Source organism: Tyto alba, unplaced genomic scaffold (assembly GCF_018691265.1).
Source record: "Tyto alba isolate M040663 unplaced genomic scaffold, T.alba_DEE_v4.0 Super-Scaffold_45, whole genome shotgun sequence".
Taxonomy (NCBI): Eukaryota; Metazoa; Chordata; class Aves; order Strigiformes; family Tytonidae; genus Tyto; species Tyto alba.
In genome coordinates, this window is record NW_024881321.1 from 37,905,420 (window position 1) to 37,933,080 (window position 27,661).

Below are 27,661 nucleotides of genomic sequence, written 5' to 3' on the forward strand. Positions count from 1 at the left end.
CAAAAGTTCTGTGTGGAGTTTCTTCATCTCCTTTGGGAAAACCTTCTCTTGGCTAGGTTGAAAGCAAATCTCCCAAGTACTCCAGATCACCTACAGCAATCAACAGCATGAAAACAGGAGTTAACTTAGTATGGCCAAGATGAAATGTAGGAAATGGGGTACACCTAATTTATTTGATGAATTGGAGTGTTTGATTTCATGCTAAATGGAAATCACTAGATTAATGGCAGAAGAGGGAGATTAATTCAAGAACTGTGAGCTAGGTGAAAGAGCTGGCAAATGAGAGAAAGCCAAAAAACTCAGGATGAAATGAGAACCATAGTGGAGACAGGTTATTAGCTGGCTTTGGGTTGACTTTACACACTATTTCCACGAATGACCAAGGCTGGAGTCAGCTAGTTGTATTTGGAGTAATAAAACCGGGATAAAATGCAATAGTGAAAAAACACAAGTATCACGCTTAGGGACGAGTAGCAAGAGTGCTCTTAACTGAAGCCTTGGATGGAAACGACCAGTTGTTTTTTAAGCCAGTCATGGGAAAACCACAAGCCACACTAAGTTGTGGCTTTCTGAAGGTCAGTCACTGTCTTGGAGTGTGTCAGGCAGGAGATGTCACAGGGACTGAGGGGAAACCTACGCCTGCACAGCGCGTCCTCCCGAGACCTCCCCTGGGACACCCAAAAAGCTGCTTGCCCCTGCTCGGGACAGACCCGAAAAGCTGGAAGGAAGGGGGAGATCTGAAGAGGGAGGGAAGACCAAGCAAGCTCCTGCTCCCCAGGAACACATCACGCAGGAGATGGCTGAAATTGGGGAACAAGGAGGATGGGCTTGAACTAAAGGACGCTCCTGGCACAGCGACAACGAATATATCTCCTGTAGGCAAAAGGAGAGGAGCCTGGGACGTGACTACACAGACAGGCAGGTACCCAGCCTGCTGGGTTAGGCTTCTCCTGTGGCATCTAGAGGTGGAACGAATCAAAATCTTCATCAATCAATAATTGTGGGTGATCACTACATTTTTACAGCATGTATAGGACTGATTTTCTTGAAAATTTAGCCACAACTGCTGAAAAAAAAAAAACCAAACCCTGCTTCTACCAAAGTAGCCTGTGAGGTGTGGCAGATCACTGCTAAATGTTACTTAACACTATGGCTGATCAGGGAGAGACGTACCAGCTTTTTTGAAAATGCTAGTGGTTTTGGCTAACGTTTCAAAATGATTGAAGGTATTTCAAAATTTATTTTCCCTCTCTATTTGAGAGGGAAAGCAAAAGCAGTTTTGAGGTACTTCTTTTTGTTCCCCATAGGGTATGCCTGGGACCCTCAGGTGGCAAATGCTGACAGCTCCTCTATCAAACACATTTAAAACATGGAATGTTTTTTTTCAGGTGGATAAGTACCCTTCTCAAAAATTATTTAGCTCCATTTAAGACCAGGAATGAAACTTTTGTCTCTGAGGTGCTTTTAAAAATATCCTTGTGCCATAAGACATAGAAAAGAAAGCAAATCACTGCTGCCACAAGTTCTTAGCTATTCAACTTTTTGATGAATGTTTCACTTTGTGCTATTCAGATTTTTTTGGTGTGTATTGTTCTATGATGTACCATGGCTCAAACAAAACCTCCAAAGGACTTCCAAACTCCATCAGAATGGAAGTGTTGAAGAACTTCATGCTTGAGAAATAAATGTAAATTTGTGCTTTCTCTGGAGAAATGTTTACCACCGGCATCCTGCTCAGCAGGGAGGAAAGAGCGTTCAATATCGATTAAAGGATTTAAATTATGTCACTTTTCAAAACCTCTTCTGGAATTATTATAAGGCTGTCTGACGGCTTTCCAGGGTGTTGTGCAGTTTTGGCACCTACAGAGATTTTCCTTTCCAGCAATGCAGCAGTGCAACGACCTTTTTTTTTTACCTCACGGGTGTCAGCATCAGTGAATGCTCGGGAAGCCACCCACGCCTGGACTCACCCTGCCTCCACACCTCTGCGCTGGTGACCGTGAAGCGGTGGAAGTCTTTGCTGGATGGGGGGAGGAGACTGGCAGAGAAGCTTGTGAAGGTTCTCCTGCAGAAGGGACACCACGGTGCTCATTCCTCCCAACGTGGAAGGCACAAAACTGACACCCCCCCCACCCCCCCATCTGCCAAGACTGCTCGTACGGCCCCGGTGCTTCGGCTCAGCTGGCTCCCCAGCCTTGTCGCAGTGATCCCGTCTGTGTACCAGTGCCAGGCTGCTCAGGAGGAATGATTAGCAGTCAAAGCCTTTTGCAGGTGCACAAGGCTTTTGGAAAGCCCGTGGCTAGAGCCACAGACCTCTGTGTAGCACCGACTGGCTTTGCAGAGGCCCTACAGCGGCTGCTGGGCTAATACAGCTCGATGGGTACCGCCGCCCAGGCTGCTGGTTAGCACCGGCGTCGCTGCAGCAAAGACTGCTCGAAACGCTCTGCTGAAGGGAAAGGGTTTCCACAAAAGTCTTTTCTTTTACGTGGCACGAGTGGCTTGTGTTTCTGTCAAAGTTCTCTAGCTGTTGACGGTCAGCGGAGGCAAAATCCTCTAGAGCGACGTCAGGATTTTGAAGGTGGGAGACAAAGGAAGACCAGGGCTGCCTCTTAATATGGCAGCATGACTTGATTTTTGCACAGATGACTAAGGCCTTGATCCTCCAGCCAGGTGGACTTACCTACCAACGTCTGCTCACACCCAGCCTTCGGTCTGCAAGGGCTTAGTCAGTGCCTGCTCCTCGGGTAGAGAGCTCCGCGCCGAGAAGGCTCTTGGGCAAGGGATCATTGCTCGATAAATTCAGTTTCTAACAATCAATAAAAAGGAAGGAGCCGTGAAGCTACTGCTGGGCTCCTACAGGTCTGAGCTGAGGGGAGCAGCCAGAAAAGGCCGGTCGAGTCTCCTTTATTCAGCGTTGCTGCCCGGCTGTGACTCCCTGATGCCGGAGGATGCCGGAGCTCCTGAGCGACCCGGGCGCTGCCGAGCTGCCGGCCCCGGCAGGCCGTGCAGGTACACTGCCCACACGGGCTGCACGCCAGCGGGGATCCCTCTTCCACAGGTGGATTGCTGCCAGGAACACAGAAAGGAAATTTATGAGACAAAAAAAGCTTGCTCCAAAAAATACAAGGGAGGTGTTACGCGTAAGAAGTTTCAAACGGGTATTTCCAAATTCACAGAAGTTTTTACATGGTCACTTTTTGTCTTTTTTTGTAGCTCGTGTTTTGAAACTTTCTGTAATGTAGCCAAAAGTCTGACAAAACTATAATTATGCATATTAAGAATTATGTTTGTTAATTATGGAAACTTCTTCTGAGCCAAATATTCATGGAGATGGCTGAAAGTCTTTTCACAGTATTTTCTTGACAGAAGGCATGGTAGGAAACTCCATGTGACAAATTACTTTTCTGAATTTTACCATTAGAAAACATTATTGTTTAAACATGTTTCAAGAGATCAATATGAAACCGAGTTCCACATCACTCATTTCCAGGCCAAAGCCAGTTCTGCACAGATCTTAGCACGATTTATAGTATCTGGAAGCAAATCAAAACCCTAGTTGGAAACATTTCATAAAAGACAAGTTTCTGAATGTCTGTACTAAATACGCTTTCCAGAGCTGAGAATTCATGAGAACTCTCATTCTCAAAAGAATAGTTTTTACACTCAGTGATGTTTACAGTTCGGCGAAGTTAATTCAAGGATAAAAAGCCCACTGCTTCTCTTAATTTTGCCCTCAGAGGTTTGCAGCAAGGGACAGGTTCTCAGATACAGTAGACCAGCATAACTCCACTGAAATTAATTTGTTCCTGTACTAAAGAACCGGTCATCTGCAAGAACCACAATCAGGAGCATGGCCAAAGGACAAGCAAATTTATCTAGCAACATGAAACAGCCAGATGACTGCAGAAAGGAGGAAGCTAGGTCAACAATTTTCTGAATGGTCGCAAGAAGGTTAGCTTCAGGCACACAGCAGTGAATGAGCAATGAGAAATGAATAACGGGATGTAACTTTCCTTCCCTGACTACTGGTGTGGGAGAAAAAACAAGAAGTGGGGACTATGCATTATTTTGAAGGTCCTGCCTTGGCTGAGTTAATCTGGGTCAGCTATTGGTTTGAATTTTCAGTTTAAGCTCCCTCCAAAATGTATTGGCCTTGAAAGTTTTCATCACGTCAAGTGCTATAAAATTGGATGTCAAAACCCCCGCTGCTTTATCACCCACTATTTTTGAGACGAGACCCACCCTACTAGCTGGTGTCAGGTAAATGCTTTGCAGCCCAGTTTAAAGCGTTCAGCACTTTCTCTCAAGATAACCTGAATCCTCAGAAGAACAACGGCCATTTCAGTAAAGGGAAGCAGAACAAAAAGAAAGGAACTAAACAGGGACCTTGGCTCCACCAGGCATGTAGTAACCTCCCACCCTGCTCCTCTGACAGAAAAAGGGCTTGGCAAATCCTGTATGGTCCGAACTTCAGGAACAGCAGCCAGCCAGCACCTGGTTTTGGTGGTTGGAGTTCGACAGTGCTGAGTCTACTGAGGGTCTCCAAAACACAGAAACCAGCCTGCAACAGCGCTGGAGAGGTACTGACGTGTGTTGAGGTTCATGGACCACCTATCATCAAAGGACTTAACGCTTTGAACAAGTATGTTTTACACCACGATTTTAATTCACACCTAAGGTTTTTCAGATGCCGCTTATGCTTCTACACCGGGTGCGTGGGAAGAAGAGCTCTGACTCTAAGAAAAGGCAAAGGAGGGATCCTTATTCCCCTCCGTAATAGCTCCAAGGTTGTCATGGAGGGGGGAAGCTACCACCTTGAGACAAAGCGAGAAGAAGCTGTTGGGCTCACCCCATCTGAGCTTTAGAGACCTCACTCCAATGTTTCTGGGCTGTTCTGCCGCAGTCGTGACATGCAGTGGCAGCGTCGTATCATGGAGACTGGGGAGAACAATGCCATATAAAACCTATACATCACAGTATAGGTTATTCCTTATCAAGACAATACTAACCAGATGAGGCTTTCAATTTTTGTATGTTGGAATACAGAGAAAAAGGCCATTTTCTTGTAAAGGCCCTTGTGATTTTATCCTGTGCTCCTTTTTGTGTTTGGCCCTGGTTGCTACATTACAAGCAAGAAGTTGCCACATGTAACATACCTACCTTCCACCAAAAAGATACTTTTCCATCCACAGATTTTTTTTTTTTTTTTTTACTTATACTTGGAAGACATTACACACTTTTCATGCATTTTTGCACCAGTACTCCTGCCCTCACTGGCTCACAGAGATAGGCACCTGCCAGCTGGTTCTTTTAGAGCTCCGTTGCATTATACACTCACGCATGTGCATGCATGAACACACGCCCACACAGAGGCCTATGCACATTTTTAAGACAAAATAACTACAGATTTTCTTTGCGGAGTCCCACCAGTTGAAAAACAGTAGTGTCTCCGCCACACTGGGTATGTAAAGACAAGTTCCCTGTCCCGTTCAGAAAAGGAAAACGGGATACACAAATAGCTAAAGCTGGGACTGAGCACACCCTGTTAGTTCAGCTGTACGGATGCTATCAAGCCCTCTTTCCTTTCCGTTTCTTTCATTGCACTGTCCTGTGCTGAGCTCACTCCCCGGACACAGACAACCCACCTGCGTTAGGAGACTCCTCAGTACATGACTACCTGGCCCACGTGAATCACACACTGAAGCCCTGAGCCTCGTTTCTCCTTGGAGGAGAGGCCCCGAGAGCCCCCAGACAACTCCGTGCCGCCCCTTCCCTTCCTTCCACATGGCCCCACTTGCTGCCACGCGCTGGAGGATGTAAGGCAGCCCAGCGAAGGCTCCGTGTTCCCCTTTCTTTCCTCTCCAACAACTCAAATGCCACAGACAGCAGACAGACAGTGTTTCAGACTATTTTCCATCCTCACCGTACGAAGGGCGAGGCACGTAGGTCGTGTGCCAGGCTGCTGTGGATCCGTTTTTGATAGGCACTGGAAGGCAATGATTACCAGCACTTTAGCGAGTAAGGGCAGAATATGTATGGCAGTGTGAGATCAGACAGAAAATGCATCTGATCTCCTCTCTGAGGAGACACGATGGGCTAGAGGTGAGAGGGACAAGCGCACAGATTGTCACCCCGGACTACAGCAATTTCTGTTTCAGAGACCTGCTGAAACAAGGTAGTATATTTGTGTTTAATAGCCCTTGACAGATTTTTTTGGTCATGAGTTAACATACTCACTTTTTGTACCCAAAGCAACCTCATCAATTGCAATGTCCTGTGGCAAGGGGTCCCATGGGCTTCTTACATAGTGTGTGGGAAGAGCCACCCCGTTCTGTTTCGGCCAACTCGCCTCCTGCTAGTTTCGTCGGAAATGCGCCCCTTTGCTCTTTCAGCAAAGCAATTATTGTGTCCTCTCACACCGGCTGCTCCATGCCAGTCAGCTCCTTTCCCAACGGAGGACTCCTAGCCCACTGAATCACTCCTCAGACAGACACTGTCCCCCATCTCTGATCATCCCTGTTGCCCTTCTCTTCACCCTTCCTTGCCAGGCTTCTGTTAAATCAGACAGGGGAGCTGGACTTGCGTATGATGTTACTTCCATGGTCTCCATCGGGTTTGCAGCAGACACAATGCCATCCCCCCTTTTGTTCTCTACTCCTTCCCTAAAATGTCCTCACATCCAGGTTGCTTACTGACAGTGAAGACTCAGAGGGTATCTTCATAGAATTAGCTACTAAAATCTCAAGTTATTTTTTCCTCAGTAAGATCAATACCCCAAAGCTGGTTATAATACAGTGTTAGGGGTACACTGTTGTGTTTTATTCATACCCACATTTGGACGTCTGTGATTTTATCATTTTGTACTGTAATGGCCTACTACAGCTTTTCAATCCGGCTTTCATTCCTACTGCCCTGAATAATACAATATCATCAACAGACTTTGTCACCTCACCGCCCATCCCCTGTACCAGATCACTTAGGAGTACATTGCTTGTGCTGATCCCCCTCCATTTCAGAAAATTGGCCATTTACTCCTCTTTAAACCGTTTTTTTGTACCCTTGTGAGACCTTCCCCATTGTCTCATAGACTTAGCTTCTTCACAAGCCCTTGGTGAGACACCTCATAGAATATCAGCTGTACATCTAGAAGCGGACTAACTCAACTCATCTTGCTCACTTTTGCATCTTTAAAAAATGTCTGACATCTTGCAAAAGATATGTTGATTCCTTCCTGATATCCCACACATGCCTATATTCTTATTCTGCTGTAGTTCTGGTTTTGTTTGGGTTTTTTTTTTTTTTTTTATCTGCCTGGTAGATGTCCACATCAGATCTACTGGTCTGAAATCTCTAGATGCCAGCAAAACTCTCTTTAAGAACTGGTGTCATATTATTAACCTGACATTTTCCTGATTCCAGGCTCAGCTTTAAGTCAAATATCACTCCAGCCAAATTACATTCCAGCCATTTAAGTCTTTTTCAGAAGCTCCCGTGTGACTATTACTTGGTTCTGGCAATGTGTTTCTCTTCATTTTGTTGCAACTTTCCACAGACTTTTCCACCAACATACTTGAAACACATCTTTCAAAAAGGCTTCTTTAAGCTCCTTGTGAGAATACAGATACAAAAACTTGAATTTCTTTTTTTCCCAAGCCTTTCTCTGCTTGCTTCTAAACTATTTATTAGCCATACCCTCTGATGGGCTTTTTGCTACTGATGATTGTGGAAAACTATTTTCTATTATGTCTTATGCTGTTTCTCTATTTTTTTTGAATCTTTATATTGAAAATAAATTTGTATCATTTTACATTAGCATGTACACTCATACTGACTGATGTGTTGAATACTGCTTATATTGTCCACATACGTTGCCTATATAGAAGCCTATGTACAGATGCCAGTGTCATCGTAACGCCACATCTGCATTTCCAAAAGCCATGACAAAATCAGTTCAACAAAGCTCAAAACAAGTTATGCTAAGAACTACAAAACACTCTTAAAATTTCTTGCAAAGACAGTGTTCCTGACTCTAATGACACAAGTTAGTGGAGGGTTGAGCAGTATTTTGGGTTAAGTATCACAACATTCTTACTCCATTAATTTACTTTCCTATAACCATTCGCTATTTGCTACTGCTGTGCTTTTCTTATGACACAATCCTGCAAAAAGAGATGCAAGAATAATGGAGGAAAGGAATCACCAAAAAATCATTAGAGAAAAGGGAAATGCACTGTGACAGGAACAGCTACAGTTCTGTGGAGAATCTTTTGAAGTGTTAACGCTTTTGCAGTTTGTGAGTGTTGAATGAATCAATGAAAGGCACCGCTATCCTGCCCTAGGTTTTGTTAACTTTCAGAACTTCAACAGTATTAGCAGAAACACCACAAATTTATAGAACCTGTGTAAAAAACACCCAGAACCTTTAGAGATGCTGAACATATTGTAAACTGGAGTTGGGAGTTAACCGGCCTTATGTTCCTCCTATAGCTCAAGAAGTGTATGCATTTCTGTCATGCTGGTTAGTGCCATTACTAATTTATTTTTTTTTTTCAATGAACCTCCAGTCAATTCTTCAAATTACAGCTTAAGCCTGGAGATCTGAGCTTTGCTAATGAGATCTGCATCCAAGATAATACACTGGCCCAAAATATTTAGCAAAAGAGCAATTATTTATTCAGAAGCGCGAAACAAAGGTATAATAGTCAGGAGATAAAAAAATAAAGGCACTAAAAATGGACACAGCCTTACATGATCTTTTTCAGAACCACTGGATATAAGTTTAACTTTCACAATAGTATCTCTGACCTTACCTGGTATCTGCAGCTATGGTATTGTAATGTGAACAGGCTGGGAAGGTGCTATTTTTAAGAATATGTAAGTCTAACAATAACAGCATCAGTGACAAATTGAATCTATAACAGACCGAACTAAACAAATTCCTGCTGGGAATCACAGGAAAGTGGTGAGACAATATAACAGGAGTTTTATTTGTGGCTGCCTGAACTAAATATCTGTATTAAGATGTCAACCAAAATAAATAATGTGGAGGTCTTGGAACAGGCAGAACTAAACACAGCCACACAAATAATGTAGAGAAAACAGTCTTGGCCAAGTTTCAAGATGGTCACACATCAAGCCTAGTCCAGCTCTGCTTTTTTTGTGAGATGTGTCCACCTCACAACAAATGAAAAAGTTGGAGACAGAAGGACCTTTCCTGGCATCGTACAAGATGTTCTGCCTGCAGCAGGAAACAGAACGACTGAACAAGACCCGTGAACCCATCCAGTGTAGACCACCATGGTCTAGCACTGGTGTTAAATAACATTTACCCGATGGCCTGAAAAGCATATGGCATCGACAAAGGATCCGTGACTACTTTCCTGGATTAAACATGATTTTTTCAAGTGTTGCTAAAAGAGACTGGTGAGAAACAACTATTTGTAATTTAGGAAGAGGTTTATAATTTAATGTGATCCAGGACGAGATCTCTTGGAAGATGCTGGACCAGAGAATGACCATAAAGCCATAGTGATTTTAAAAGAAGGTCATGTAATCTAAATTAATTTCAAAAAACAGCCTTTTTCTGCTGTAAACTGTAAGTTAGTTTAACCTGACGTTACACCTTCAGCCTACAGAAGGGAAAGGACTTGGCTCCAAATCAGTAGCACTTTATTTCAACACCTTCATGAAGGCATCTATCTGGAGCAAGGTATTTAAGTTCCCCTCAGAGTCAAGAGAGATCTCTGTTGGATGCATTCATCTAACCAGAAGCACCTGGAGACATCCGAATTGCAGAATTTACTGGATTGCATTCCCATGCTGTGTTCCCCCACGGTACGGGAACGCAATTAGTACTGCTATAGCTAATTGCTTCAGGATGTGCCATGAAAAGCATTAATTCGCCTTGCACGGCCCTTTGCAGAGAAGAAAGCATGATCTTAAAATGCACTAGATACCAGTTTGAAGTGGAACTCAAAACATACATTTCAGCTCATAAACTCCACGTTGTTTGAAATCCTTGCTACTTAGACTCTTTTTCCTCAAAGCCCTCAGGACAGGGGGCACTCTTGGCAAGGGAATTTATCTCTAGCCTCGCTCTGCCTGCTGATCTCTCAGATCCACATTTGGACACATGCATAGGCCTGTCTTGTGACACTGAGCTTGCATCAAAATGTTGAGATTCTTTAACTGAATAGACATAGTCTGGCAGCTCTCTGCACTCACTGCACCAGTTTTGCAAACTAATTACCAAGTGTGTGCTAGAAGATTGTTTTTTATGGTGTCTTTTATCAAGGAAGGAAAAAAAAAAAAAACAAAAAAAACCCCACTCCTTTGAAGTTTCTTTGTACCTGAATAATGTCATCAGTAATTTCATTATATCCAACATTCTCAGATGGTTTCAGGTGGGTGTATAAAAAGCATAATCTTCAGTCCTCCTTTGCAGCTATCTTACAGGCGCATAGGGACTCCTAAAGAGAGGCAGTTGTCTTTTAGCGTGGATGGCCATCTGGCCAGCCACCTCCTTCCCCATATCAGCATTACCAGCAACAACCTTCCCCCCTCCTCCCCAGTGCTGATGAAATAAGCAAAGGCTCAGGAATCAAGATAGGACAGGGAAGAATAATCACCTTTCTTCCCTTTTTAAAACTGGGGGTTACGTTTCCCCTTTTTCAGTCACTGCTAACTTCACTGGACTGCCACGACTTCTCAAATATGATGGAGAGTGGCTCAGCCACTTCATCTGCCAGTTCCCTCAGGACCCACAGATGCATCTGATTAGGTCCCACAGACTTATGCACCTCCAGGTTTCTTAGGTGGTCTCAAACCTGACCTCCTACAGCGGGCAGTTCTTCATTACCACAGTCCCTGCCTTTGCCTTCTGAGAGTTGAGCGGTGTGGCTGGAGAACTTGCTGGTGAAGACTGAGGCAAAAAAGTTACTGAGTACCTCAGCCTTCTCCATATCCCAGGTAACCAGGTGTCCCGTTTCCTTCCAGAAAGGGCCCACGTTTTCCCTCATCTTCCTGTTATCACCAACGTACCTGTGGAAGTTTTTCTTGCTTCCTTTGATGTCCCTGGACAGATTTAATTCTATCAGGACTTTGGCTTTCCTAACCTGACTCCTGGCTGCTTCGACAATTTCTTTGTATTCTTCCCAGGTTATCTGTCCTTGCTTCCACACCCTGTAGGCTTCCTTTTTGTGTTTAAGCTCACCCAAGAGCTCCCTGCATCCAAAAGCATCTATGCAGGCCTTCTGGCATTCTTACCTAACTTCATTTTTGTTAGGATGCATTGCTTGGAGGAGGTGATCCTTGAATATTAACCAGCTTTCTTGGGCCCTTCTTCCCTCCAGGGCTTTATCCCACTCTACTCTGCCAAGCAGATCCCTGAAGAGGCTGCTACTATCAGTCTACAGTGCCTCATCCGCTTGGTCTTCCTGGTCGGGTGGCCTCGTAGCAGACCCCCACTATAACATCACCTGTCCCTGCCCTCCCTTTAATCCTGACCCATCAGTTCTCGTTCGGCTCCTCATCCATCCCCAGGCGGAGCTCCCTGCACTCCAGCTGGTCATTGACATAGAGGGAGACCACCCCTCCCCATCTCCCCTGCCTGACCTTCCTAAAGAGCCTGTACCCTTCCATTCCAACACTCCAGCCATAGCAGCCATCCGACCACATCTCCATCACACTAGCAGGATAGCCCTGCAGGCCTGCACATGCCTCTAGCTCCTCTTGTTTATTCCCCACCCGTCCACGTGCCATCAGAGATTTCCTCAGCATGTACTGTTAGGGAGAAGGTAGGAAGAAGAAAGAATAGAGTAGAATAGAGTAAAATAAATAGAATTTTCAGTTGGTTCAGTTGGAAGGGGCCTACAACGATCATTTAGTCCAACAGTCTGACCAATTCAGGGCTGACCAAGTCAAAGCATATTGTTAAGGACATTGTCTAAATGCCTCTTAAACACTGGCAGACTTGGGGCACTAACCACCTCTCTCGGAAGCCTGTTCCAGGGCCTGACCCCCCCCCCCCCCCCCCCCCTCAGTAACAAAATACTTCCTAACGATAAGTCCAAACCTCCCCTGGCGTGGCTTTGAATCATTTCCATGAGCCTTATCACTGGGTTCCAGGGAAAAGAGACCCGCACCCCCTTCCTCACTTCCCCTCTTCAGGGAGCTGTAAAGAGCAACGAGGTCGCCCCTCAGCCTCCTTTTCTCCAAGGTAGACGAAAAGCCCAGGTCAGCACCCAGGGAAGGTCCCTCGGGCTACAGCTGGCCCTTGCCGCGGGCCAGGTGAACGGCCGCGGAAGCGGCACCCGACGAAACCCAAGTTTCTGGTGCTGTTTCCCCCTCACGACCTGGCTTCCCGCTCCACGTCCGGCTGGAACCAAGGCCCAAAGCTTCCCCGCGGGGCGCCCGGGGCGGCCTGGCCGCTCACCCCCGCGGCACCGCCTTCCCCAGGCCCCGCCGCCCCCTCCCCAGCTCCGCCGCCTCACGCCAGCCGCCCGCCAGCGGCGCGCCCCGCTCACCCGGCGCCGGGAGGAGACCCGGGAGGCCGGGCCGAGCTACCACTCGACCTCCCCCGGGAACGGCGGCGGAGGGGGGGGGGTGGCCGTTAACGGTGCGGACAGGCCGCGACGGAGCCGCCGGGGGATGCGAAGCCGCGGCGGCGGCGGCTGAGAGCGGCCCCCGCCCGCCGCGCGGAGCACACCCCCCCCCCGGTCCAGCAGCGCCCCCTGCCGGCTGGGCGGGAGGCGCGGGAGACGCCGCGTAACGTCCCCCCCCCCCGGTTTCTCCGCCACAGCCGCGGCACGTGACTAGGCCCGCGCGCTGCCCTCCCGCCCCTCTCAGCACCGGCGGGGGCGGGGCGGGGCTGAGCTCAGCGACGGCGCTTCCGGTTGGGCGGTGGGCGGGCCCGGGGGCGCGATAAAGCGGCCGCTATTCGGCCGCGCGCCTCCTCCCGGACCCCCCCCCCCCCCCCCCCCCCGCTCCCCCCTTCACCCCCCCCCCAACACACACACGAACCCCCCCCCTCCCCCCCCCTTTCTCCCCTCCCCCCTTCTCCTCCCCGCCCCTCGCGCGGCCCGAGCCCGCGAGCGCTGCCGGCCGGGCCTGCTGCCGTCACCGCCGCTGGCGGGGCCGCGCCCCGGAGCTGCCCCGAGGGTGAGTGCGGCGGCGGGGCAGGATTTTGGGGGGGGGGGGGGGTGGGGGGGGCAAAGCCTTCTCGCCTCCCCCGGCCCCGCTCCCGCCGCCGGCGCACGCACTGCGCGGCCGCCGCCGCCCGGCCCGCTCCCCTCCCCCTGGGCACCGGGCCTGGGCCTTCCCCTTGTCCAGCCCCCGCCGCGGCGGCGGCGCGCCGGGGGGGAGCGGGTAGCCGCGTTATTTATTTTATTTAATTTTATTTTTTTGTTGTTGTTGTTGGCGGGGGGTGGGGGGTTGGGTTTGTCGCGCGGGCGGGCGGCGGTTGGTGCCGGCGCGGGGGAACAAAACCGGCGGGGCGTAAGCGGCGGCGCCGCCCGTAGGGGGGGAGAGGGGAGGCGGCGGCGGGGGGGGGGGGGGGGAGTGGGCGGGCGGGGCGACCCCGGTGGGGGGGTGGGGGGCCGGGCAGGGGCGAAGCCTGCAGCCCCGGGGAAGCCGAGTCCACAGGCACCACCGCCCCCCCCCCCCCCCCCCCCCCCCCCCCCCCCCCCCCGAAAGAAAGTTGAAGCAATGGCCGGCGGAGCGAGGAGCAGGTGGGGGCACGCTGCGAGTTCTGCTTTCTGCTAGCGACGCGCTGCGAGACGCCGTGGGAAAGCGAGTTTTTGCGCGGGACGCGCGTCCCCGGCGGGACTGGTCTCTTCACGCGTGACGGCAATAACCGCGAGGAGGGACGGCGTCGCCCGTGAGATCAAGGAGGGGGATGCAAAGCCGAAGGCTCAGAACGTTGTCGCTGGGGAAGGATGAACCGAGTCGGCTGTTGGTGGCGATTCAGAGCTGACTGCGGAGCTGGAGGAGGCTCGTTTGTGCTAACCGCGCTCCCTTTTCGAAGGGCTGGGGGAGTAGTATCCCGTAGCAGCTGGTGCAGGTGTTGGGAGGGTTTGATGTTTGACTGCAGAGGGGAGCTGTGTTAGCTGATAACAGTTCAGCACTGTTCAAAGAGGCGTGACTGGAAGCTTGGTGTGTACCGAGCTGTTTAGAAGTGAGGAATGTAGAGGCTTTGCATTTCATTTTGCCTTCCTGTAAACTCCCCTTGAACCTTATTTGCTTTCAGGATAATGTAAATGGAGTTCATAGCCCCGTGTCACCAAGATTCGCGGCTTTAATTCACAATTCCTGACTAGATGGTGTCCTCTGGTGGGTCCAGTGGCACTTCATTAGCTCAGGTTCAGTCCTGCAGAAATAAGGTTTCTGGGGCTGCCTTTTTAAGCTATCTCTGTGGAATTGTGAATTTGGAGTTAAAAAGCCCTATCAGAAGTACATGGCATTAATTTTTCCTACCCCAAATCTGTCATAGGTAACATTGGTATTACTCTGCGGTTTAGACTGTTGTTAGATTTTTGTATTAAGAGCTGATATTGCTGTGTAGACTTGTCATTCTCTTATCTTGCAAAATAGCTGCAGTTCTGTCCCTTTCATGTTTCTTAAGTCATATGCATGTACATCAAGTACTATTATTTTTCAACTCTCCTCTGACTTGAACCTTTCCTGGAAACATGGGACCACATAATACAGCCATTTTCTGCCAGGATCTGGTGGCTCACATGGTCTCACAGTGTGTTTCACCATTTCAGTGGCTGGTCATGTCCGGGCGTTTGTGCCTTTTTTAGGTGTGTAGTTCGAAAGGCAAGGTTCAGCAATCGTTGCCGATGGAACCGAGCCCGTGTAGATGGGCTGGTAGCTCATTTGTGAGGATGTGGTCAGATTCCCGTGGGTGCTGCTGGATTAGCAGGAGCACAGCACCGCCTGTCTTGTTCACGGTGCCTTGGCAGTGACCCCCTTACCTGCCGTTGGCGTTCTGAAGTGCCTGCTCTGCGGCACCGCGGGGATGTTTGTGCACAGCTTCCTCTGGGAGCTAAACTTCTGTTTTTTGTCAGTCACAACACAGGGATGTAGCTTCAAGAGAAGCATCATGTTGCCACCAGACTGCCATTTACTTTTTGGCAAGGCAAGAACATGTCATTTTTCCTTTTGCTTAAACACAGCAATAGTCTGGATCTGCTTCTGCCGGTAGAGGCAATGATGCAGCTGTATCCAGCTTGCTTGTGCTGGGAACAAACTTTGCCATTGACCATCTTCACTGATTGTGGGTATGGCCGAACTGTTTGCCTGCAAGAAATTTCCACGGCTGATAAGAATGAACAGCCATCCTTCCTGTGCAGTGACTGAAATAGGGAATCCAATGTGGTTGTAGGGAATCACAGAAAATAGAGGGCTCTCTTCTTGAGGGCTTTCCCAACTGTGCTGGCATCATCGATGTGTGTTGCATGTCCTTATTACCTGCTTGTGTCTCACCAGACTTGATTCATTATCAAGGGGAAAAGCGATACAGATCCTGCTGCCAGTGAGAAACAAGGCAGTCTGATTTTGAAGAATGATATGACAGACTACTTGTTGCTGTGTTCTGAAATTCTACATGTCGTATTAAAAGCAACCTGTAATTTTCTGTGCTTAGAGGCAATCTAGATCTTTAGCTTTCAGCCCTTCATTGCTTCCCTCTGGTACTGCCTCATGACAGTCACAGTTTATCCTCTGCAGAGGAAAAATGCAGGAATATATTAAATGTTGCAACACTAAGCGTAGAATGTGTTTATTAAAAATATTCTGAGATTATTAGTAGATTTGTAGCTATGAAATTGGAAAGGTGTTGAGAAGTGGAGACATCTTCTTAGCTGCCCAAGTCAGTGTTGTGCCATCCCCTGGGTGGATTCTTTTTATACACAGTACCTCCTGCACATTTCTTTTCTACCACTGGGAGGTTTTTGAGAGGCTGTAGGAAATAGATCTTAATCTTTAGTGGGATCCTAATGGATGGTGGAATGCCGAATCCAGGAACTGGCTCTGAATTGACTGCATTCTGGCTGGGAAGCTACCAGGTCTGTCTGCTCTGTGAATTAGCTTAGGCTACTGCTATTGCTCAGTCTAACATGAGCTCAACAGAGATTGCTGATGCTGTTTGACTGCACTCTGTGGTTGACCTGCAATATACATAGCCAACTTCAGGATTTGCAGTTATCTCATTGCCTCTGACTTCTTGGGTACTTTTTCTTTCTGCCAAATCATGACTTTGGCCTCTTGGGTGCTGAGAACCAAGCAAGAAAAGTCATCGTGTTTGTTCTTTTGTCAGGTAGATATGGTTCCTCAGGTAAATACCAGTCCTTTTCCCCTGCTGTTTTTCTGTTCTTCCTGTGGTGGAGGAGATTGTGGCCAGAACTGCCGTGTACGGGACCGGAACCGGGTGGTAGGAACCTTTGTATGTAGGTTCTAGACACGCGTGAAAGAAGGGGGCTGGGAAGAGGTGGCTGATGGAGCAGCAGTAGAGACTGGTGGTCCCACTGCTGAGATCTCTGGGTCTCTTTAAGTCACTTTTAACCTGAGTGATGGACATTGACCTGTGTCACTTCAGGTCAGCAAGAGCCTTTAGTCAAACTAAGAGCTGAGTTGGTGCTGATGTTGTTGCTGTGCTTGGTATCTGTGCATATCGTGAGCTTGTAGACAGAAGCACTTAGATTTCAGTGGAAATCTTCATGTCTCAGGAAGACTTTGGACAAACCTTGGCTGCCTTAAGCTAAAGTTTAGTATTGCAAACTCCAGAATCTTAGCTGAATCTTAGTACTTGGTGTTGAAGTGGAGAGGTGATGCGGACACAGGACAAGCCAAGCATAAATGCTGGGCTTCAGGCTTCTGCTTCAATTGTAATGTGTTCTCAGAAGAGATAATTAGTTCTGTTTGGCTGAATCTGTATTTGTTTTCTCAGAATTGCAGCCGTGAAAAGTGAGAAAAGTAGGAGGGGACACAGAAATAGCAATTAAGGAATGTGGTGCGCTTTGTGGTCTTAAAGTGACATGCAGCACAGCCTCAGCTGTGGGATAGAACATCCTGTAGCTGTGAGTTTGAGTAGGGGCAATGCTGAAGTGTCCTTTTTACAAAACGGGTAGGGCCTGGCAGGGTCTTCAGCAAAACAAAGTGGCCCGTGACCTGCACAACAGTTACCTGTTCTTGGACACGTGGCAGCTTGTTTGTCTCTCCTAGGAGCCTTCAGGCAGGCTTGAGAGATACTCTGGTGGCCGTCTCCCTTCTGAAGTGTTTCATGGGGGACCTGTCTCTCGTAACAAGTTGAACTTAATCCTGAAATTCGTACTTTTTCTCAACGGGCTTCAGGTGACTAGAATGATGTTTGGATGTAGTATTTGGTCAAGCTCCCTACAGTACACACCGGGCACCCTGCCAGATTGATCACACCAGTTCTTTTCCTTACCTTTTTTATGGATTTGAGTTGGAGCAGTACAGAGCTAGGTTCCCTTGATATCTGTAATAAAGCATTTACGCAGAGGGGGAGTATGGGCCATCCTTTTAACGTTGCCAAAAAGATGCCGCTGAGCAAAGGTTAGATCACAGTTCATGCAGGTCCAAAGCCGTGGGGACCTGGTTATTGACCATATGGTTTCTAGACTGGCTGGCTCTGCTGGTGTGGGACTGTTTAGAAAACAGTGACATGCTGTTCCTCAAACTTTCCCCCATCCCAAGGCAGGATCCAGCTCAAAACAAATTCTGATGCAGGAGTTGACAGCAAAGAGAAATACAAAGCAGGCAATTATCTGTGCGACAAACCTGAGTATAGAGGAGGGCAGTAATCAGAGCTTTGTAGAGACAGTGGCATTTGAGCTCACACCGAGAAGAGATCAGGAGGGGTTGAGAGGCAAATCTTACACCTAGCTATTCAGGTATGTGCTGAGTGAACCAGCAACATTTCAGAGTTTACTCCTTCCAAAGTTTTTAAACAAATACAAGTTGACAGCATGAGTTAATAGTGGCTCAGCACTGTTCAAATTTGTTACTGGTCTCGCAGTAACTATTGTAAAATTAGATTTACTGTTCCATGGAGTCATGGCCTAAGGTGATGCAATACCAAAGAGTTGTCTTGCTCAGTAGGATGCCTTGATTAAGTAAAGATTTCAGCAGAAGAGGACTGACTGCCAGCTACAGTGTACTGAAGTTAACAAAATGAAAAATGGTGAGTGATGGCAGTGTGAAAGAAAGTACCCCCAACTCTTTAATGTTACTTCTTATGCCAAAGGCTTGAATATCAGCCTTTGAATGTCTGGAGATGAAAATGAGGAAGTGGCTGTAACTTTCCCAGTTCCAGAATAACCTCCTGGTCAGAAAATCTTAGCAGCAACTTGGACAATTTGTGGAAGGGAGCCAGGGACCTTTTCTCACTGTTGCATTTGGGGAAAAAAAAAAAAAAGGAAATTTCCATTGTAAAGTAAGATAGGACTGAATAAAAGGAGAGGAGGGCAGGTGAATTGAAGGGTCGTTGAGACGAGTGAATAACAGAAACCTGCAGAAAGGGCAACAGTTAGGTGACATGTAAAGAAGGAAATTACAAAGAGGGTAGAAGAAATTGTGTGGTAAACTTTGTTGTAAGCTATGATAAATTCGGTTTGGGAAAGCCTTTTTTAGTTTTCTAGAGAAAAGAAAACGGACAATTCAGGATTACCACCAATTTTGGAAGTGACGAATTCCCTTTCAGTTCTGAAAATGTGATTAATGCAGTGTATTCTTATTGTCCTAATCGTGTTCTGCTGTGATTTAGTTAAAAAAAATTAACTTTTATGATAATTTCAGATTGTTTTGCTTTCAAATTGAAATATTCCTTTCTTCCCATTGTCCCAAATCCCCCAACCGAAAAATAAGCCCTAATTCATAAAGACTGTTAGGTCTTTTGGAGTGTTAATACATGGATTGCTTTGGGTTTTTTTAGTTGACAAATTGCTTGCTATTGCAGAGATACAGACCACTGAGCACTACTGTTATCTTTCTGTTTTGTTTCGATCTTTTACAGGAATATAAAGGTTTTGATAAGATGTTGGGAAGTGGTCAACACTGAATGCGTTGTGGAATATGTTTTGGGGTGTCTTTTGTATGGCTGCTAACGACAGCTTATTACTCCAAAGTCCTTCCACTTCAGTATTTGTAGAGCATTGCAATTGCTTCTCGTGTGTAACTAGCCTGCAGTTGGATGCTTGCTCATTTGTCTCATAGCTGTAAAGCAGGATCCCTTTTACAGCTCTGTCTGTGGTCCTGCCATGCTTCCCGATTGGAAATCTACCTATTCCTGTGACTTAATGTGAAGTACATATGCATAGTGCATGCAAAGAAGTTGTTCCATGAGCAGCTGAGGTGGTGAGCCTTTATTTCTTAGGGATTTGTGCCTTCTGTTCCTCACCCCATCCCCCTTTCCTGTTTTCTTTTTTTCTTTTTTTTTTTTTTTTTTTCCTGCATCCATGTCATCCTTTAGCAGCACTGCTGTTTTACTTTCATTCTGTCTCTGACCCAAACCAGCTCACTGCGGTAGTATTTTGAATTCCTTCTCTTTTTCCCTAATGACAAGCTGAATTAGACGCTGCTTGTTCTGCCGGTTTTAAGACTATTTGCATACTGACCATTCATGTACTGATTACAGGCTAAACAAAGCCAGTAACTGTTAAGTGAAACATTCAGCTTTAGCTTCAATGGAGGCATTTCTTTCATTCTCCACTTGGTACCTGATTTTCATGAAACTTGCAGAAATTTAAGATGAGAGTGGATTGCTTTGTCCAATTTGATTGGCATCAACTCTAGGTCAATGTGTTTGTTTAAGCCTCATTTCCATAAGAAATCGGGGTAAAAAATGCTTTAGGAATAAATTAGGAAAACTTGGTTTGGATGCATATTTTTAGATTAGTTAGTCTAATATATATTTAGACAGGAGAATTAATGTTAAAATGACACAAAAACTTTGTGTGTTTTGAAACAGTGTGTCTTACAAGACCTCTGAAATTAGATTGATAGCTTAGCGTGATAATTGTGTAACATCTGTTTAATTTTAACCTACAAGATAAAAGACTGTGCATTTCACATAAATGTCCAAATATTCCTTTTCACCGTAGAGATACCTCCCACATTTATATGAAAATGACTTACAGAATATGGTTAGATTTGGTCTGCAGCTTATTGTAGTAGCTCGTCGGGGTAAATCCTTTTGGAAATACTGGAATCTAGCCAAATCATTAAAAATTATTTGCATTTCAGATGCTGCATTTCTGGGGTTTTTTTTGTTTGTTTTGGTTTGTGTTTTTTTAAGGTCTTGCAAAAACAGTAATTTTGAGAAATTTCCATCTTTGGGGTGAGGCAAACAATGTTTTGAATACAGAGGGCTGTCAACTGCACCAACTGGAAAAAAAAGTCACTGCTGCTTTTTTAAAATAGTGTTTTTATTGTTATTAGGGCAGCAGATGAAATAATGGAATGGAAAATGTTCTTTTCATAATGGATAAAGGCTTCATGAGCAGCAGCTTTTGTTTTTCATGTGATTAGTGAAAGGAAAACTGTTTAACAGATGAAAACAGGGCCCAGGCTTTAGGCTGACGTTTTCTTCTTGAAATTTTTTTTGCCTTTGTCAAAACCAGCTAATTTGTTTTGAAATTTGAGGATGAAGGTGCAGTTTTGAAATGGCTTTATCTCAGTGGCACTGTTTCAAAGTACTTTTTGTTTTCAGTTTACATGTGTATTGTGAATAAAAGCACTTCAAATCTGGAAAGAAAAGACAAGAAAGCAAATCATATTTATCAAATGAAACATACTTAGCTCTTCATCATCTCATTTTTTTTTATTGTTTGCTTGCAGATTTTTTACATACATGGGAAGGCCTGTTAAATGCAAGCTTTGTTTTTCAGATTATATTGATGTAAAATGACTTGCAGAAGTTGGAGACACCTGTATTTAGATTTCTTTATGAAGTAGTTAGTACCTGTGCAAAAGTTATGCTTCCTAAAACGGAGCGGGGAGAAGGCACATGTGGTTATTTAGGAATGAAATATAGTTGAAATTAATATTGACAGCTAACTAGACAGATTTTTTTTTTTTTTTTTCCTTTATTGCAGGAACTGATGCTTCTTCTTTAAAAGGTGCAGTGCTGTGAAAGCTGTTACTGACCATAGAAGAATGGACATGTTGCAGATACTGCGTAAAACCACAGAGCGTTTAGAGTGTGATCACTGCAGCTTCAGAGGAACAGACTATGAAAACATACAAATTCATATGGGCACCATACACCCAGAGTATTGTGATGAAATGGATGCTGCTGGTTTGGGTAAACTTATATTTTATCAAAAAAGTGCAAAACTGTTTCACTGCCACAAATGTTTCTTTACCAGCAAGATGTACTGCAATGTATATTATCACATCACAGCACAACATGCAGCACCTGAGAAGTGGAATGAGGAGCGGAAAGAACAGGTAGAAGCAGATACAGATTCCTCCAAAAAAGGCGTCACAGCAGAGCCACAGAAACCTACCCTTTCCCCCGAGTCACGCAAACCTGCCCTTTCTCCTGAACTCCCCAAATCTGAACCTGTTGTTTCCCCCAAGCTTCACAAATCATCGGTGTCCCCAGAGCCCCAGAAGTCGGCTCAGGTGACTTCCTCAGAGCCAGAGAAGTCAGCCCAGACCACGTCCCCCGACCCAGAAAAGTCATCCCAGGCCACGTCTCCAGATCCAGAGAAGCTAGCCTCGGCTGTATCCCCAGACTTGGAGAAGCCGTCTCCTGCTGTGTCCCCCGACCCACAGAAGCCGTCTCCTGCTGTGTCCCCTGACTCACAGAAGCCGTCTCCTGCTGTGTCCCCCGACCCACAGAAGCCAGCCCCGGCTGCGTCTCCCGAGCCCCGTCGGCACTCCCCGGCTGTGTCTCCCGAGCCCCGTCGGCATTCCCCAGCCATGTCCCCAGAGCCCCGTCGCCATTCCCCGGCTGTATCGCCAGAGCCCCGTCGCCATTCTCCCGCCGTGTCTCCAGAGCCCCGCAGATACTCCCCAGCTGTGTCACCAGAGCCAAAGAAACCTACTCCAGCAGTATCCCCTGAACCGCGAAGGTATGCCCCAGCTGGGTCTCCCGAGCCCCGGCGGCATCCCTCTCAAATGCGTAGGCCTGCTTCTGCTTCTTCTCCTGAAAGCCGGAGGCCTGCTCCTGCAGTTTCACCAGACTCATGGAGGCCCGGTCCGACTGTCTCCCCCGAGCCCTGGAGATCTACACCTCATGAGGTGCAGAAGTCTTCCACGGTTTCTTCCTGGGCTCCCAAGCCTGCCGTGTCGGTGTCTGTAGAATCCCGGAGGTCTGCCCCCGAGGCCCGAAGGCCTGGCCCTGTTGTGTCTCCAGAGCCGAGGAGGCTTGTTACTGACTCGTGGAAATCTACATCCTTTTCGGAATCCCAGAAGTCTACTCTTGTTTCTTCTGAGCCGTGGAAACCCATCTCATCTGTTTACCCTGAAGGCTGGAAACCTGTTCTGTCCCCTGACACATGGAAGCATTCTCCCCCTGTTTCTCCTGAGCTTCGAAAGTCTAGTCACACAGTTTCCTCTGACTCTTGGAAGCCTTCTTACTTTCCTGAGGTCCGTAAGCCTGGTGCTTCGGTATCTCCTGAATCTTGGAAACTCTCTGAGTCCCGGAAGTCTATGTTTTTTTCTGAAACTCAGAAATCCACCTCCGCTGCTTCCTCTGAGGTTCAGAAACGGGCTCATTTCCCGGAACCTCGAAAAAGAGCTCTGTTCCCAGAGTCTCGTAAATCTAATCCCACTGTTTCTTCTGATGTGCAGAAACGTGCTGTCTTTTCTGAGCCCCAGAACCAGGTGTCTACTTCTGCTGTTTCTACTGAAGGCCAAAAACATGCCCTATGTTCTGAAGCCCAGAAATCAGCTCTTGTTTCTCCTGAAGTCCAGAAGCATACCCTATTTTCTGAAGCCCAGAAACTTGCTCCCATTTCTCCTGAAGTTCAGGAGCATACTTCCTTTCCAGAGTCTCAGAAATCTGCTTCTCCTGAAATTCAGAAACATGGCCTCTTTACCGAGTCCCAGAAACCTACTCCTTCTGTTTCTCCCGAGACCCCCAAACAAGGTGTTTTTACTGACTCTCAGAAATCTGCCATTTCCCCTGATGTTCAAAAGCATGCTGTATTTTCTGAGATGCAGAAGCCTGCTGCTGCTTTATCCTGTGATGTCCAGAGACATGCTGAAACTACTGTACCTTCTGAAATCCAGAAGAATATCCTGTTTTCCGAGTCTCACAAGTCTGCTCCAGGTATTTCCTCCGAGCCCCAGACACCTAGTGAGTCTGGGGAGAGTGACTTTCTTTCTCACAGTTTGGATGATCAGAAACCACTGGATGATTTATTCTCACAGGATGAGCAATCGTTATTAGCCAAAGAATCACCAGATGACATGTTATATTCATGCCCCAAAAAGAAGCCCAAGAAGGAAATCCAGGAGAATTCAGATTCTGAACTAAATAGCAGCGAGTGTGGAAAGACAGAGATGGACTCGATGGAGATAAAGGAGCAAGAATCCAACAGTGACCAAGAGCAATACGATATGGAGTCATCTGATTATGGCAAAGAGAGCAAAATAGATGCAACTACTCCCATGCAGCCACAGTGTGTGCTGCAGTTTACTGAAGAGAAAGAGGCTTTCATCTCCGAGGAAGAAATAGCAAAATACATGAAGCGTGGCAAGGGAAAGTATTATTGCAAAATTTGTTGCTGTCGTGCAATGAAAAAAGGTGCCGTCTTGCACCATTTAGTTAACAAGCATAATGTTCAAAGCCCATACAAATGTAAAATATGTGGCAAAGCTTTTCTCTTGGAGTCTCTTCTTAAAAACCATGTTGCTGCTCATGGTCAAAGTTTGTTGAAGTGTCCACGTTGCAATTTTGAATCAAATTTTCCCCGAGGCTTTAAGAAACATTTAACCCATTGCCAAAGCCGTCATAGCGATGATACACCTAAAAAACACTTGGACAGCCTTGAACCACTTGAAGAACAAATTTAATCTGTTTTTTTCCCTTGTGCTAGAAAAGCTGAATTTACAGAAGTGTTCAGAAGTGTTGCTGTATGTTAACCGAGTAGTTTAGGTGATCTGACAAGTCAGAAGATGCATGGTTTATTGTACTATGTTTAACTTGTCTTATAGCTGTATTACTGAGATGATTTACTTTTGAAAGTAATTTTAAATACGTGTTCACGTCTTTGTATTACCCATCAGTAGAGTCATATTTTATTTTTCTGATGTACTATGTTTTTGAAACCAAATTGGATACAAAATAGTTTTTTAAAGATTTGTAAAACATACAGGCAATTAAGGACTGGAGTGGCAAGCAATCCATATAGTCTTCACAGGAATTAACTTGTTTTTTCACATTTGTTAAATGTTGTATTTTTCAAAATGTTTTTATCAAATTCTCAAAATTAAAATTCTCACCAAATTGAATGTGAATGAGCCAGGCATGAGAAACTACCAATCCTTCTGGAATAATTCTGCCCTGAGGTTGGAATTGAGTGTATAGTCATTCATTGGAAATTCATTGCACTCAATTCTCTGACTTACTTGTCTCAGATTTAGAAGCATCAAGGTACTTATTTTGTGACTGTATTTTGGCCATGTTTTAAGCATGTACTAATATACCTTAAATTGATGGATTAACGTCAGCCTATGTATAGCTCAACACTTTCTCTTGATGATTCAGATGTTTGTAATGTCAGATACCCCCTAAATTTCTTGTATCTGGTGAAATGTTATGCTTTAATCTTTTAACAATAAAAGGAAACCCAACCTGGCACTGGCCATTTTTTTTCTTTTTTTTTTTTTCCCAAATCAAGAATAAAACCTTTGACGTTGAACATATTGTCTTTTATATGTATCTTTGGCAACAGGACGTGCCAAATTATGTCGGAGTTCTGCTCTGAATACTTCCAAGTTTCCAGTCATCAGCCTGTGAAAGCAAGGTTAGTCTAAATTTCCCCATCTGCCTCAGAAAAGCACATCAGAAGTAAATGAGGGAAAACATGGAATACTGAAGTTTTTGCACTGTTATTTATCATGCTTACTTTGTGCTGTTTGCATATTAACTGTTCAAAAACCAGAAGTACTTTATAATTTACCAGGAGAATAGATTTTAAGTGGAGGTGGCACAAGGAAAGTTTCATTCTCCTCAAGCTAAATTATTTCTAGACTTCAGCTGTTGTAAATACTGGCTTAGAATAAGAAGGTGATAGTGTAAAATAAATGATAATAAAAAATCTCCAGGTATAAGCTCCTACCTAAGAGATTCAGATTGATTTAATTGAAGCCTGCGTCTGATATCTTCTGTGTTTCAAGAGGATTTCTGGAAGGAAGGGAAAAGCATTTAAAGTTTGCACGTAGATGACTTCTCAGGGCTGCCTATTAAGAGCAAGCTTTCTTGCAGGGTCTTCTCACACAGGGCTAAAGCCACTCTATGCTCTTAAGTCAAGTGCCCTTCATTTCCTTTCATGGGGTCCAGACTAGAACCTACGTGATTCTCTGATTTCGTGCTGTTTCTCTGCATATTTTTTTTTTTTTTTTTGCTGACTACCTGATTCTTTAATCTTGATTTAGAGCTATCACAGTGTACTTTATAATTCTTGGAGATGAACTTCGCAAGTCCCCTTGATGTCAGGGTATTCAATCTCTTTAAATCCAGATATGATGGGCACTTTCCAGTTTCTCTCGGTACAGAATTTTGTCAAAGCCTCGTGGAAGCTGAAGGACATTTCTGGTGTGTATTTTTTTTGTACAGACTAAATATTTTTTTTGCCATTCCTGTACACAATGCTAATTTGAGATCTGTAAGATGTGTAGGAGGATCTGCTGGAATCTGAACTAATTTAACTAATTTCTCTAAGGAACTGTAGGACACCAATAAGCTGATCAGACTGGGGATTTTTTATTTCCCTTTCAGATGACCTATTACAGATGCTGAGGAAAAAGATGAATACTCTTGAGTACAAACAGTGATTGATCTTTTTTTTCCATAAGAAAAAAAATGCAACTGAAGCACTTTCAAGATTTAGCAGTGAAAGAATTTGCTTGAAATATGTCTAATGCTATAATGTAGTCCTTGGATACTCTGATATAACTTAAATTGAAATTGTTACTAATTTCCTTTCATATGTTAGAGTACAAAGCAAATACAGAGGTCTGCAGTTTCCAGAAATTGTACTATGTAGTAAGTCACTAGGGCATTTTATCAAACCCGTCGGTGCTGCGTGCTACTGTCTTACTCCTGTTCTTTAGCACAGGGACCCTTTGGGGTCACTACTGTGTAGTTCTAACTTCAGGTTTGTTTTGGAGGTGGTTTGCTTGGGAGACAACATGATCCGGTCAGGAGATGGTAACTGTGGCAAACGCATAGTTTGCTTCCAGTACAGGTATTTCATATAACGGCACTTCCTTCCCTCTCTGAACCCCGTGGGCTGCTCCTGCCTGAGAAAAATGTAATTACAGAACTTGGATGTAAAGAAGACAACTCTACTTTTGTTTTGTTTTGTTTGTTTGTTTGCTTGTTTTTCTCTTCCAAAAAGGCTATTTATAGCCCATGCTGAGAAATGTGGTAGGCAAATTTCCAAATACAGTATTACAGTCTATACAGGGTATGCAGTGGTTCATAAGTGATGCTTACTGCTATGAAGTAATTACCTTGGTAGAAAAAAGATGAGAAGCCCGTTTGGAACCAGTGTATTAGGGTGTAGAGAAAGTGTAGAGCTCCAGTTGGAGTGGGGCAGGAAAAGAATCTCATTTGAGTAACAGAGATGAGTGCAATTAAACTTGGAATTTTTATGGATTTTTGTAAATATCCTTAGATTTTTTCATCATGCTTAAGAACAGTCTTGGGATTGGATACAGTAATTTGTATATACTTAAAATACCTTTCCTTCTCTTTGTATATTAATATATTGCTTGCTTAATCTCATGAAATTTTAGAAGCAGAATATCTTGTAGAAAATATAAGTATTGAAGGCTTGCCAATGGTTTCATAGCTTTGTACTTTGGAGGTTTTTTTTTATCATGACTGTTCAGTGATGTAGAACAGGTCATTTATATCTTACTAACATGAGTGCACTGAGGTCACCATAACCATTACGATGCTCATACTTATCTATTTTTTAAAAGGAGAAGAGAGTGGAAGAAGTTGAACCGTTTCCTACCATACTGCTGTTATGACCTGTTCTGAAGAAGCTTTAATTTAAGTGGGTTTTGGTCAAATAATTGATTTTCTGAAGTATAAGCATGTAAGAACATTTTTGTTGTTTACTTTCCATGGGGAATAAAAAGGTTGCTCGAGAAGCATCAGAGCTAGATCAATCAATTTAAAACTTGAAGAATGCAGAATTTGGGAAAGTGAATATGAAACTGAAAAGCAAATAGATGAAGGTGTAGGGTTCTACCTGAATTTAAACCTTTATGCATGTGCTTTATAATAGACTTCAAAAGCACAATTGTGTACTTTTAAAATATGGAATATATCTGAACCTTTCACAGTATATGTATAATACTTTGTATTTTCTTTCCTGTAGGTTTACATGACTTAGTTTAACATGTATTTCAAAAACCAACCAACCAAAACTCCCTGCCCCACCCAGTTTCA

The 27,661-nt window shown here is 45.2% G+C and overlaps 1 protein-coding gene across 2 annotated transcripts; it reads left to right on the forward strand.

Annotated features, from left to right (window-relative positions):
• Positions 1–13,027: 13,027 nt before the first annotated feature.
• On the forward strand, positions 13,028–24,833 carry CHAMP1 (chromosome alignment maintaining phosphoprotein 1). 2 transcript variants are annotated; one of them, XM_042805995.1, is made up of 2 exons: positions 13,028–13,158; positions 21,117–24,833. In XM_042805995.1, exon 2 carries the CDS (start codon positions 21,178–21,180, stop codon positions 24,046–24,048), a length of 2,871 nt encoding a protein of 956 aa, XP_042661929.1. In that variant the 5' UTR covers positions 13,028–13,158; positions 21,117–21,177; the 3' UTR covers positions 24,049–24,833. The 2 variants fall into 2 exon arrangements, with proteins under 2 accessions (XP_042661929.1, XP_042661930.1); XM_042805996.1 differs by lacking the exon at positions 13,028–13,158 and adding an exon at positions 13,762–18,205.
• The last annotated feature ends 2,828 nt before the right edge of the window (positions 24,834–27,661 follow it).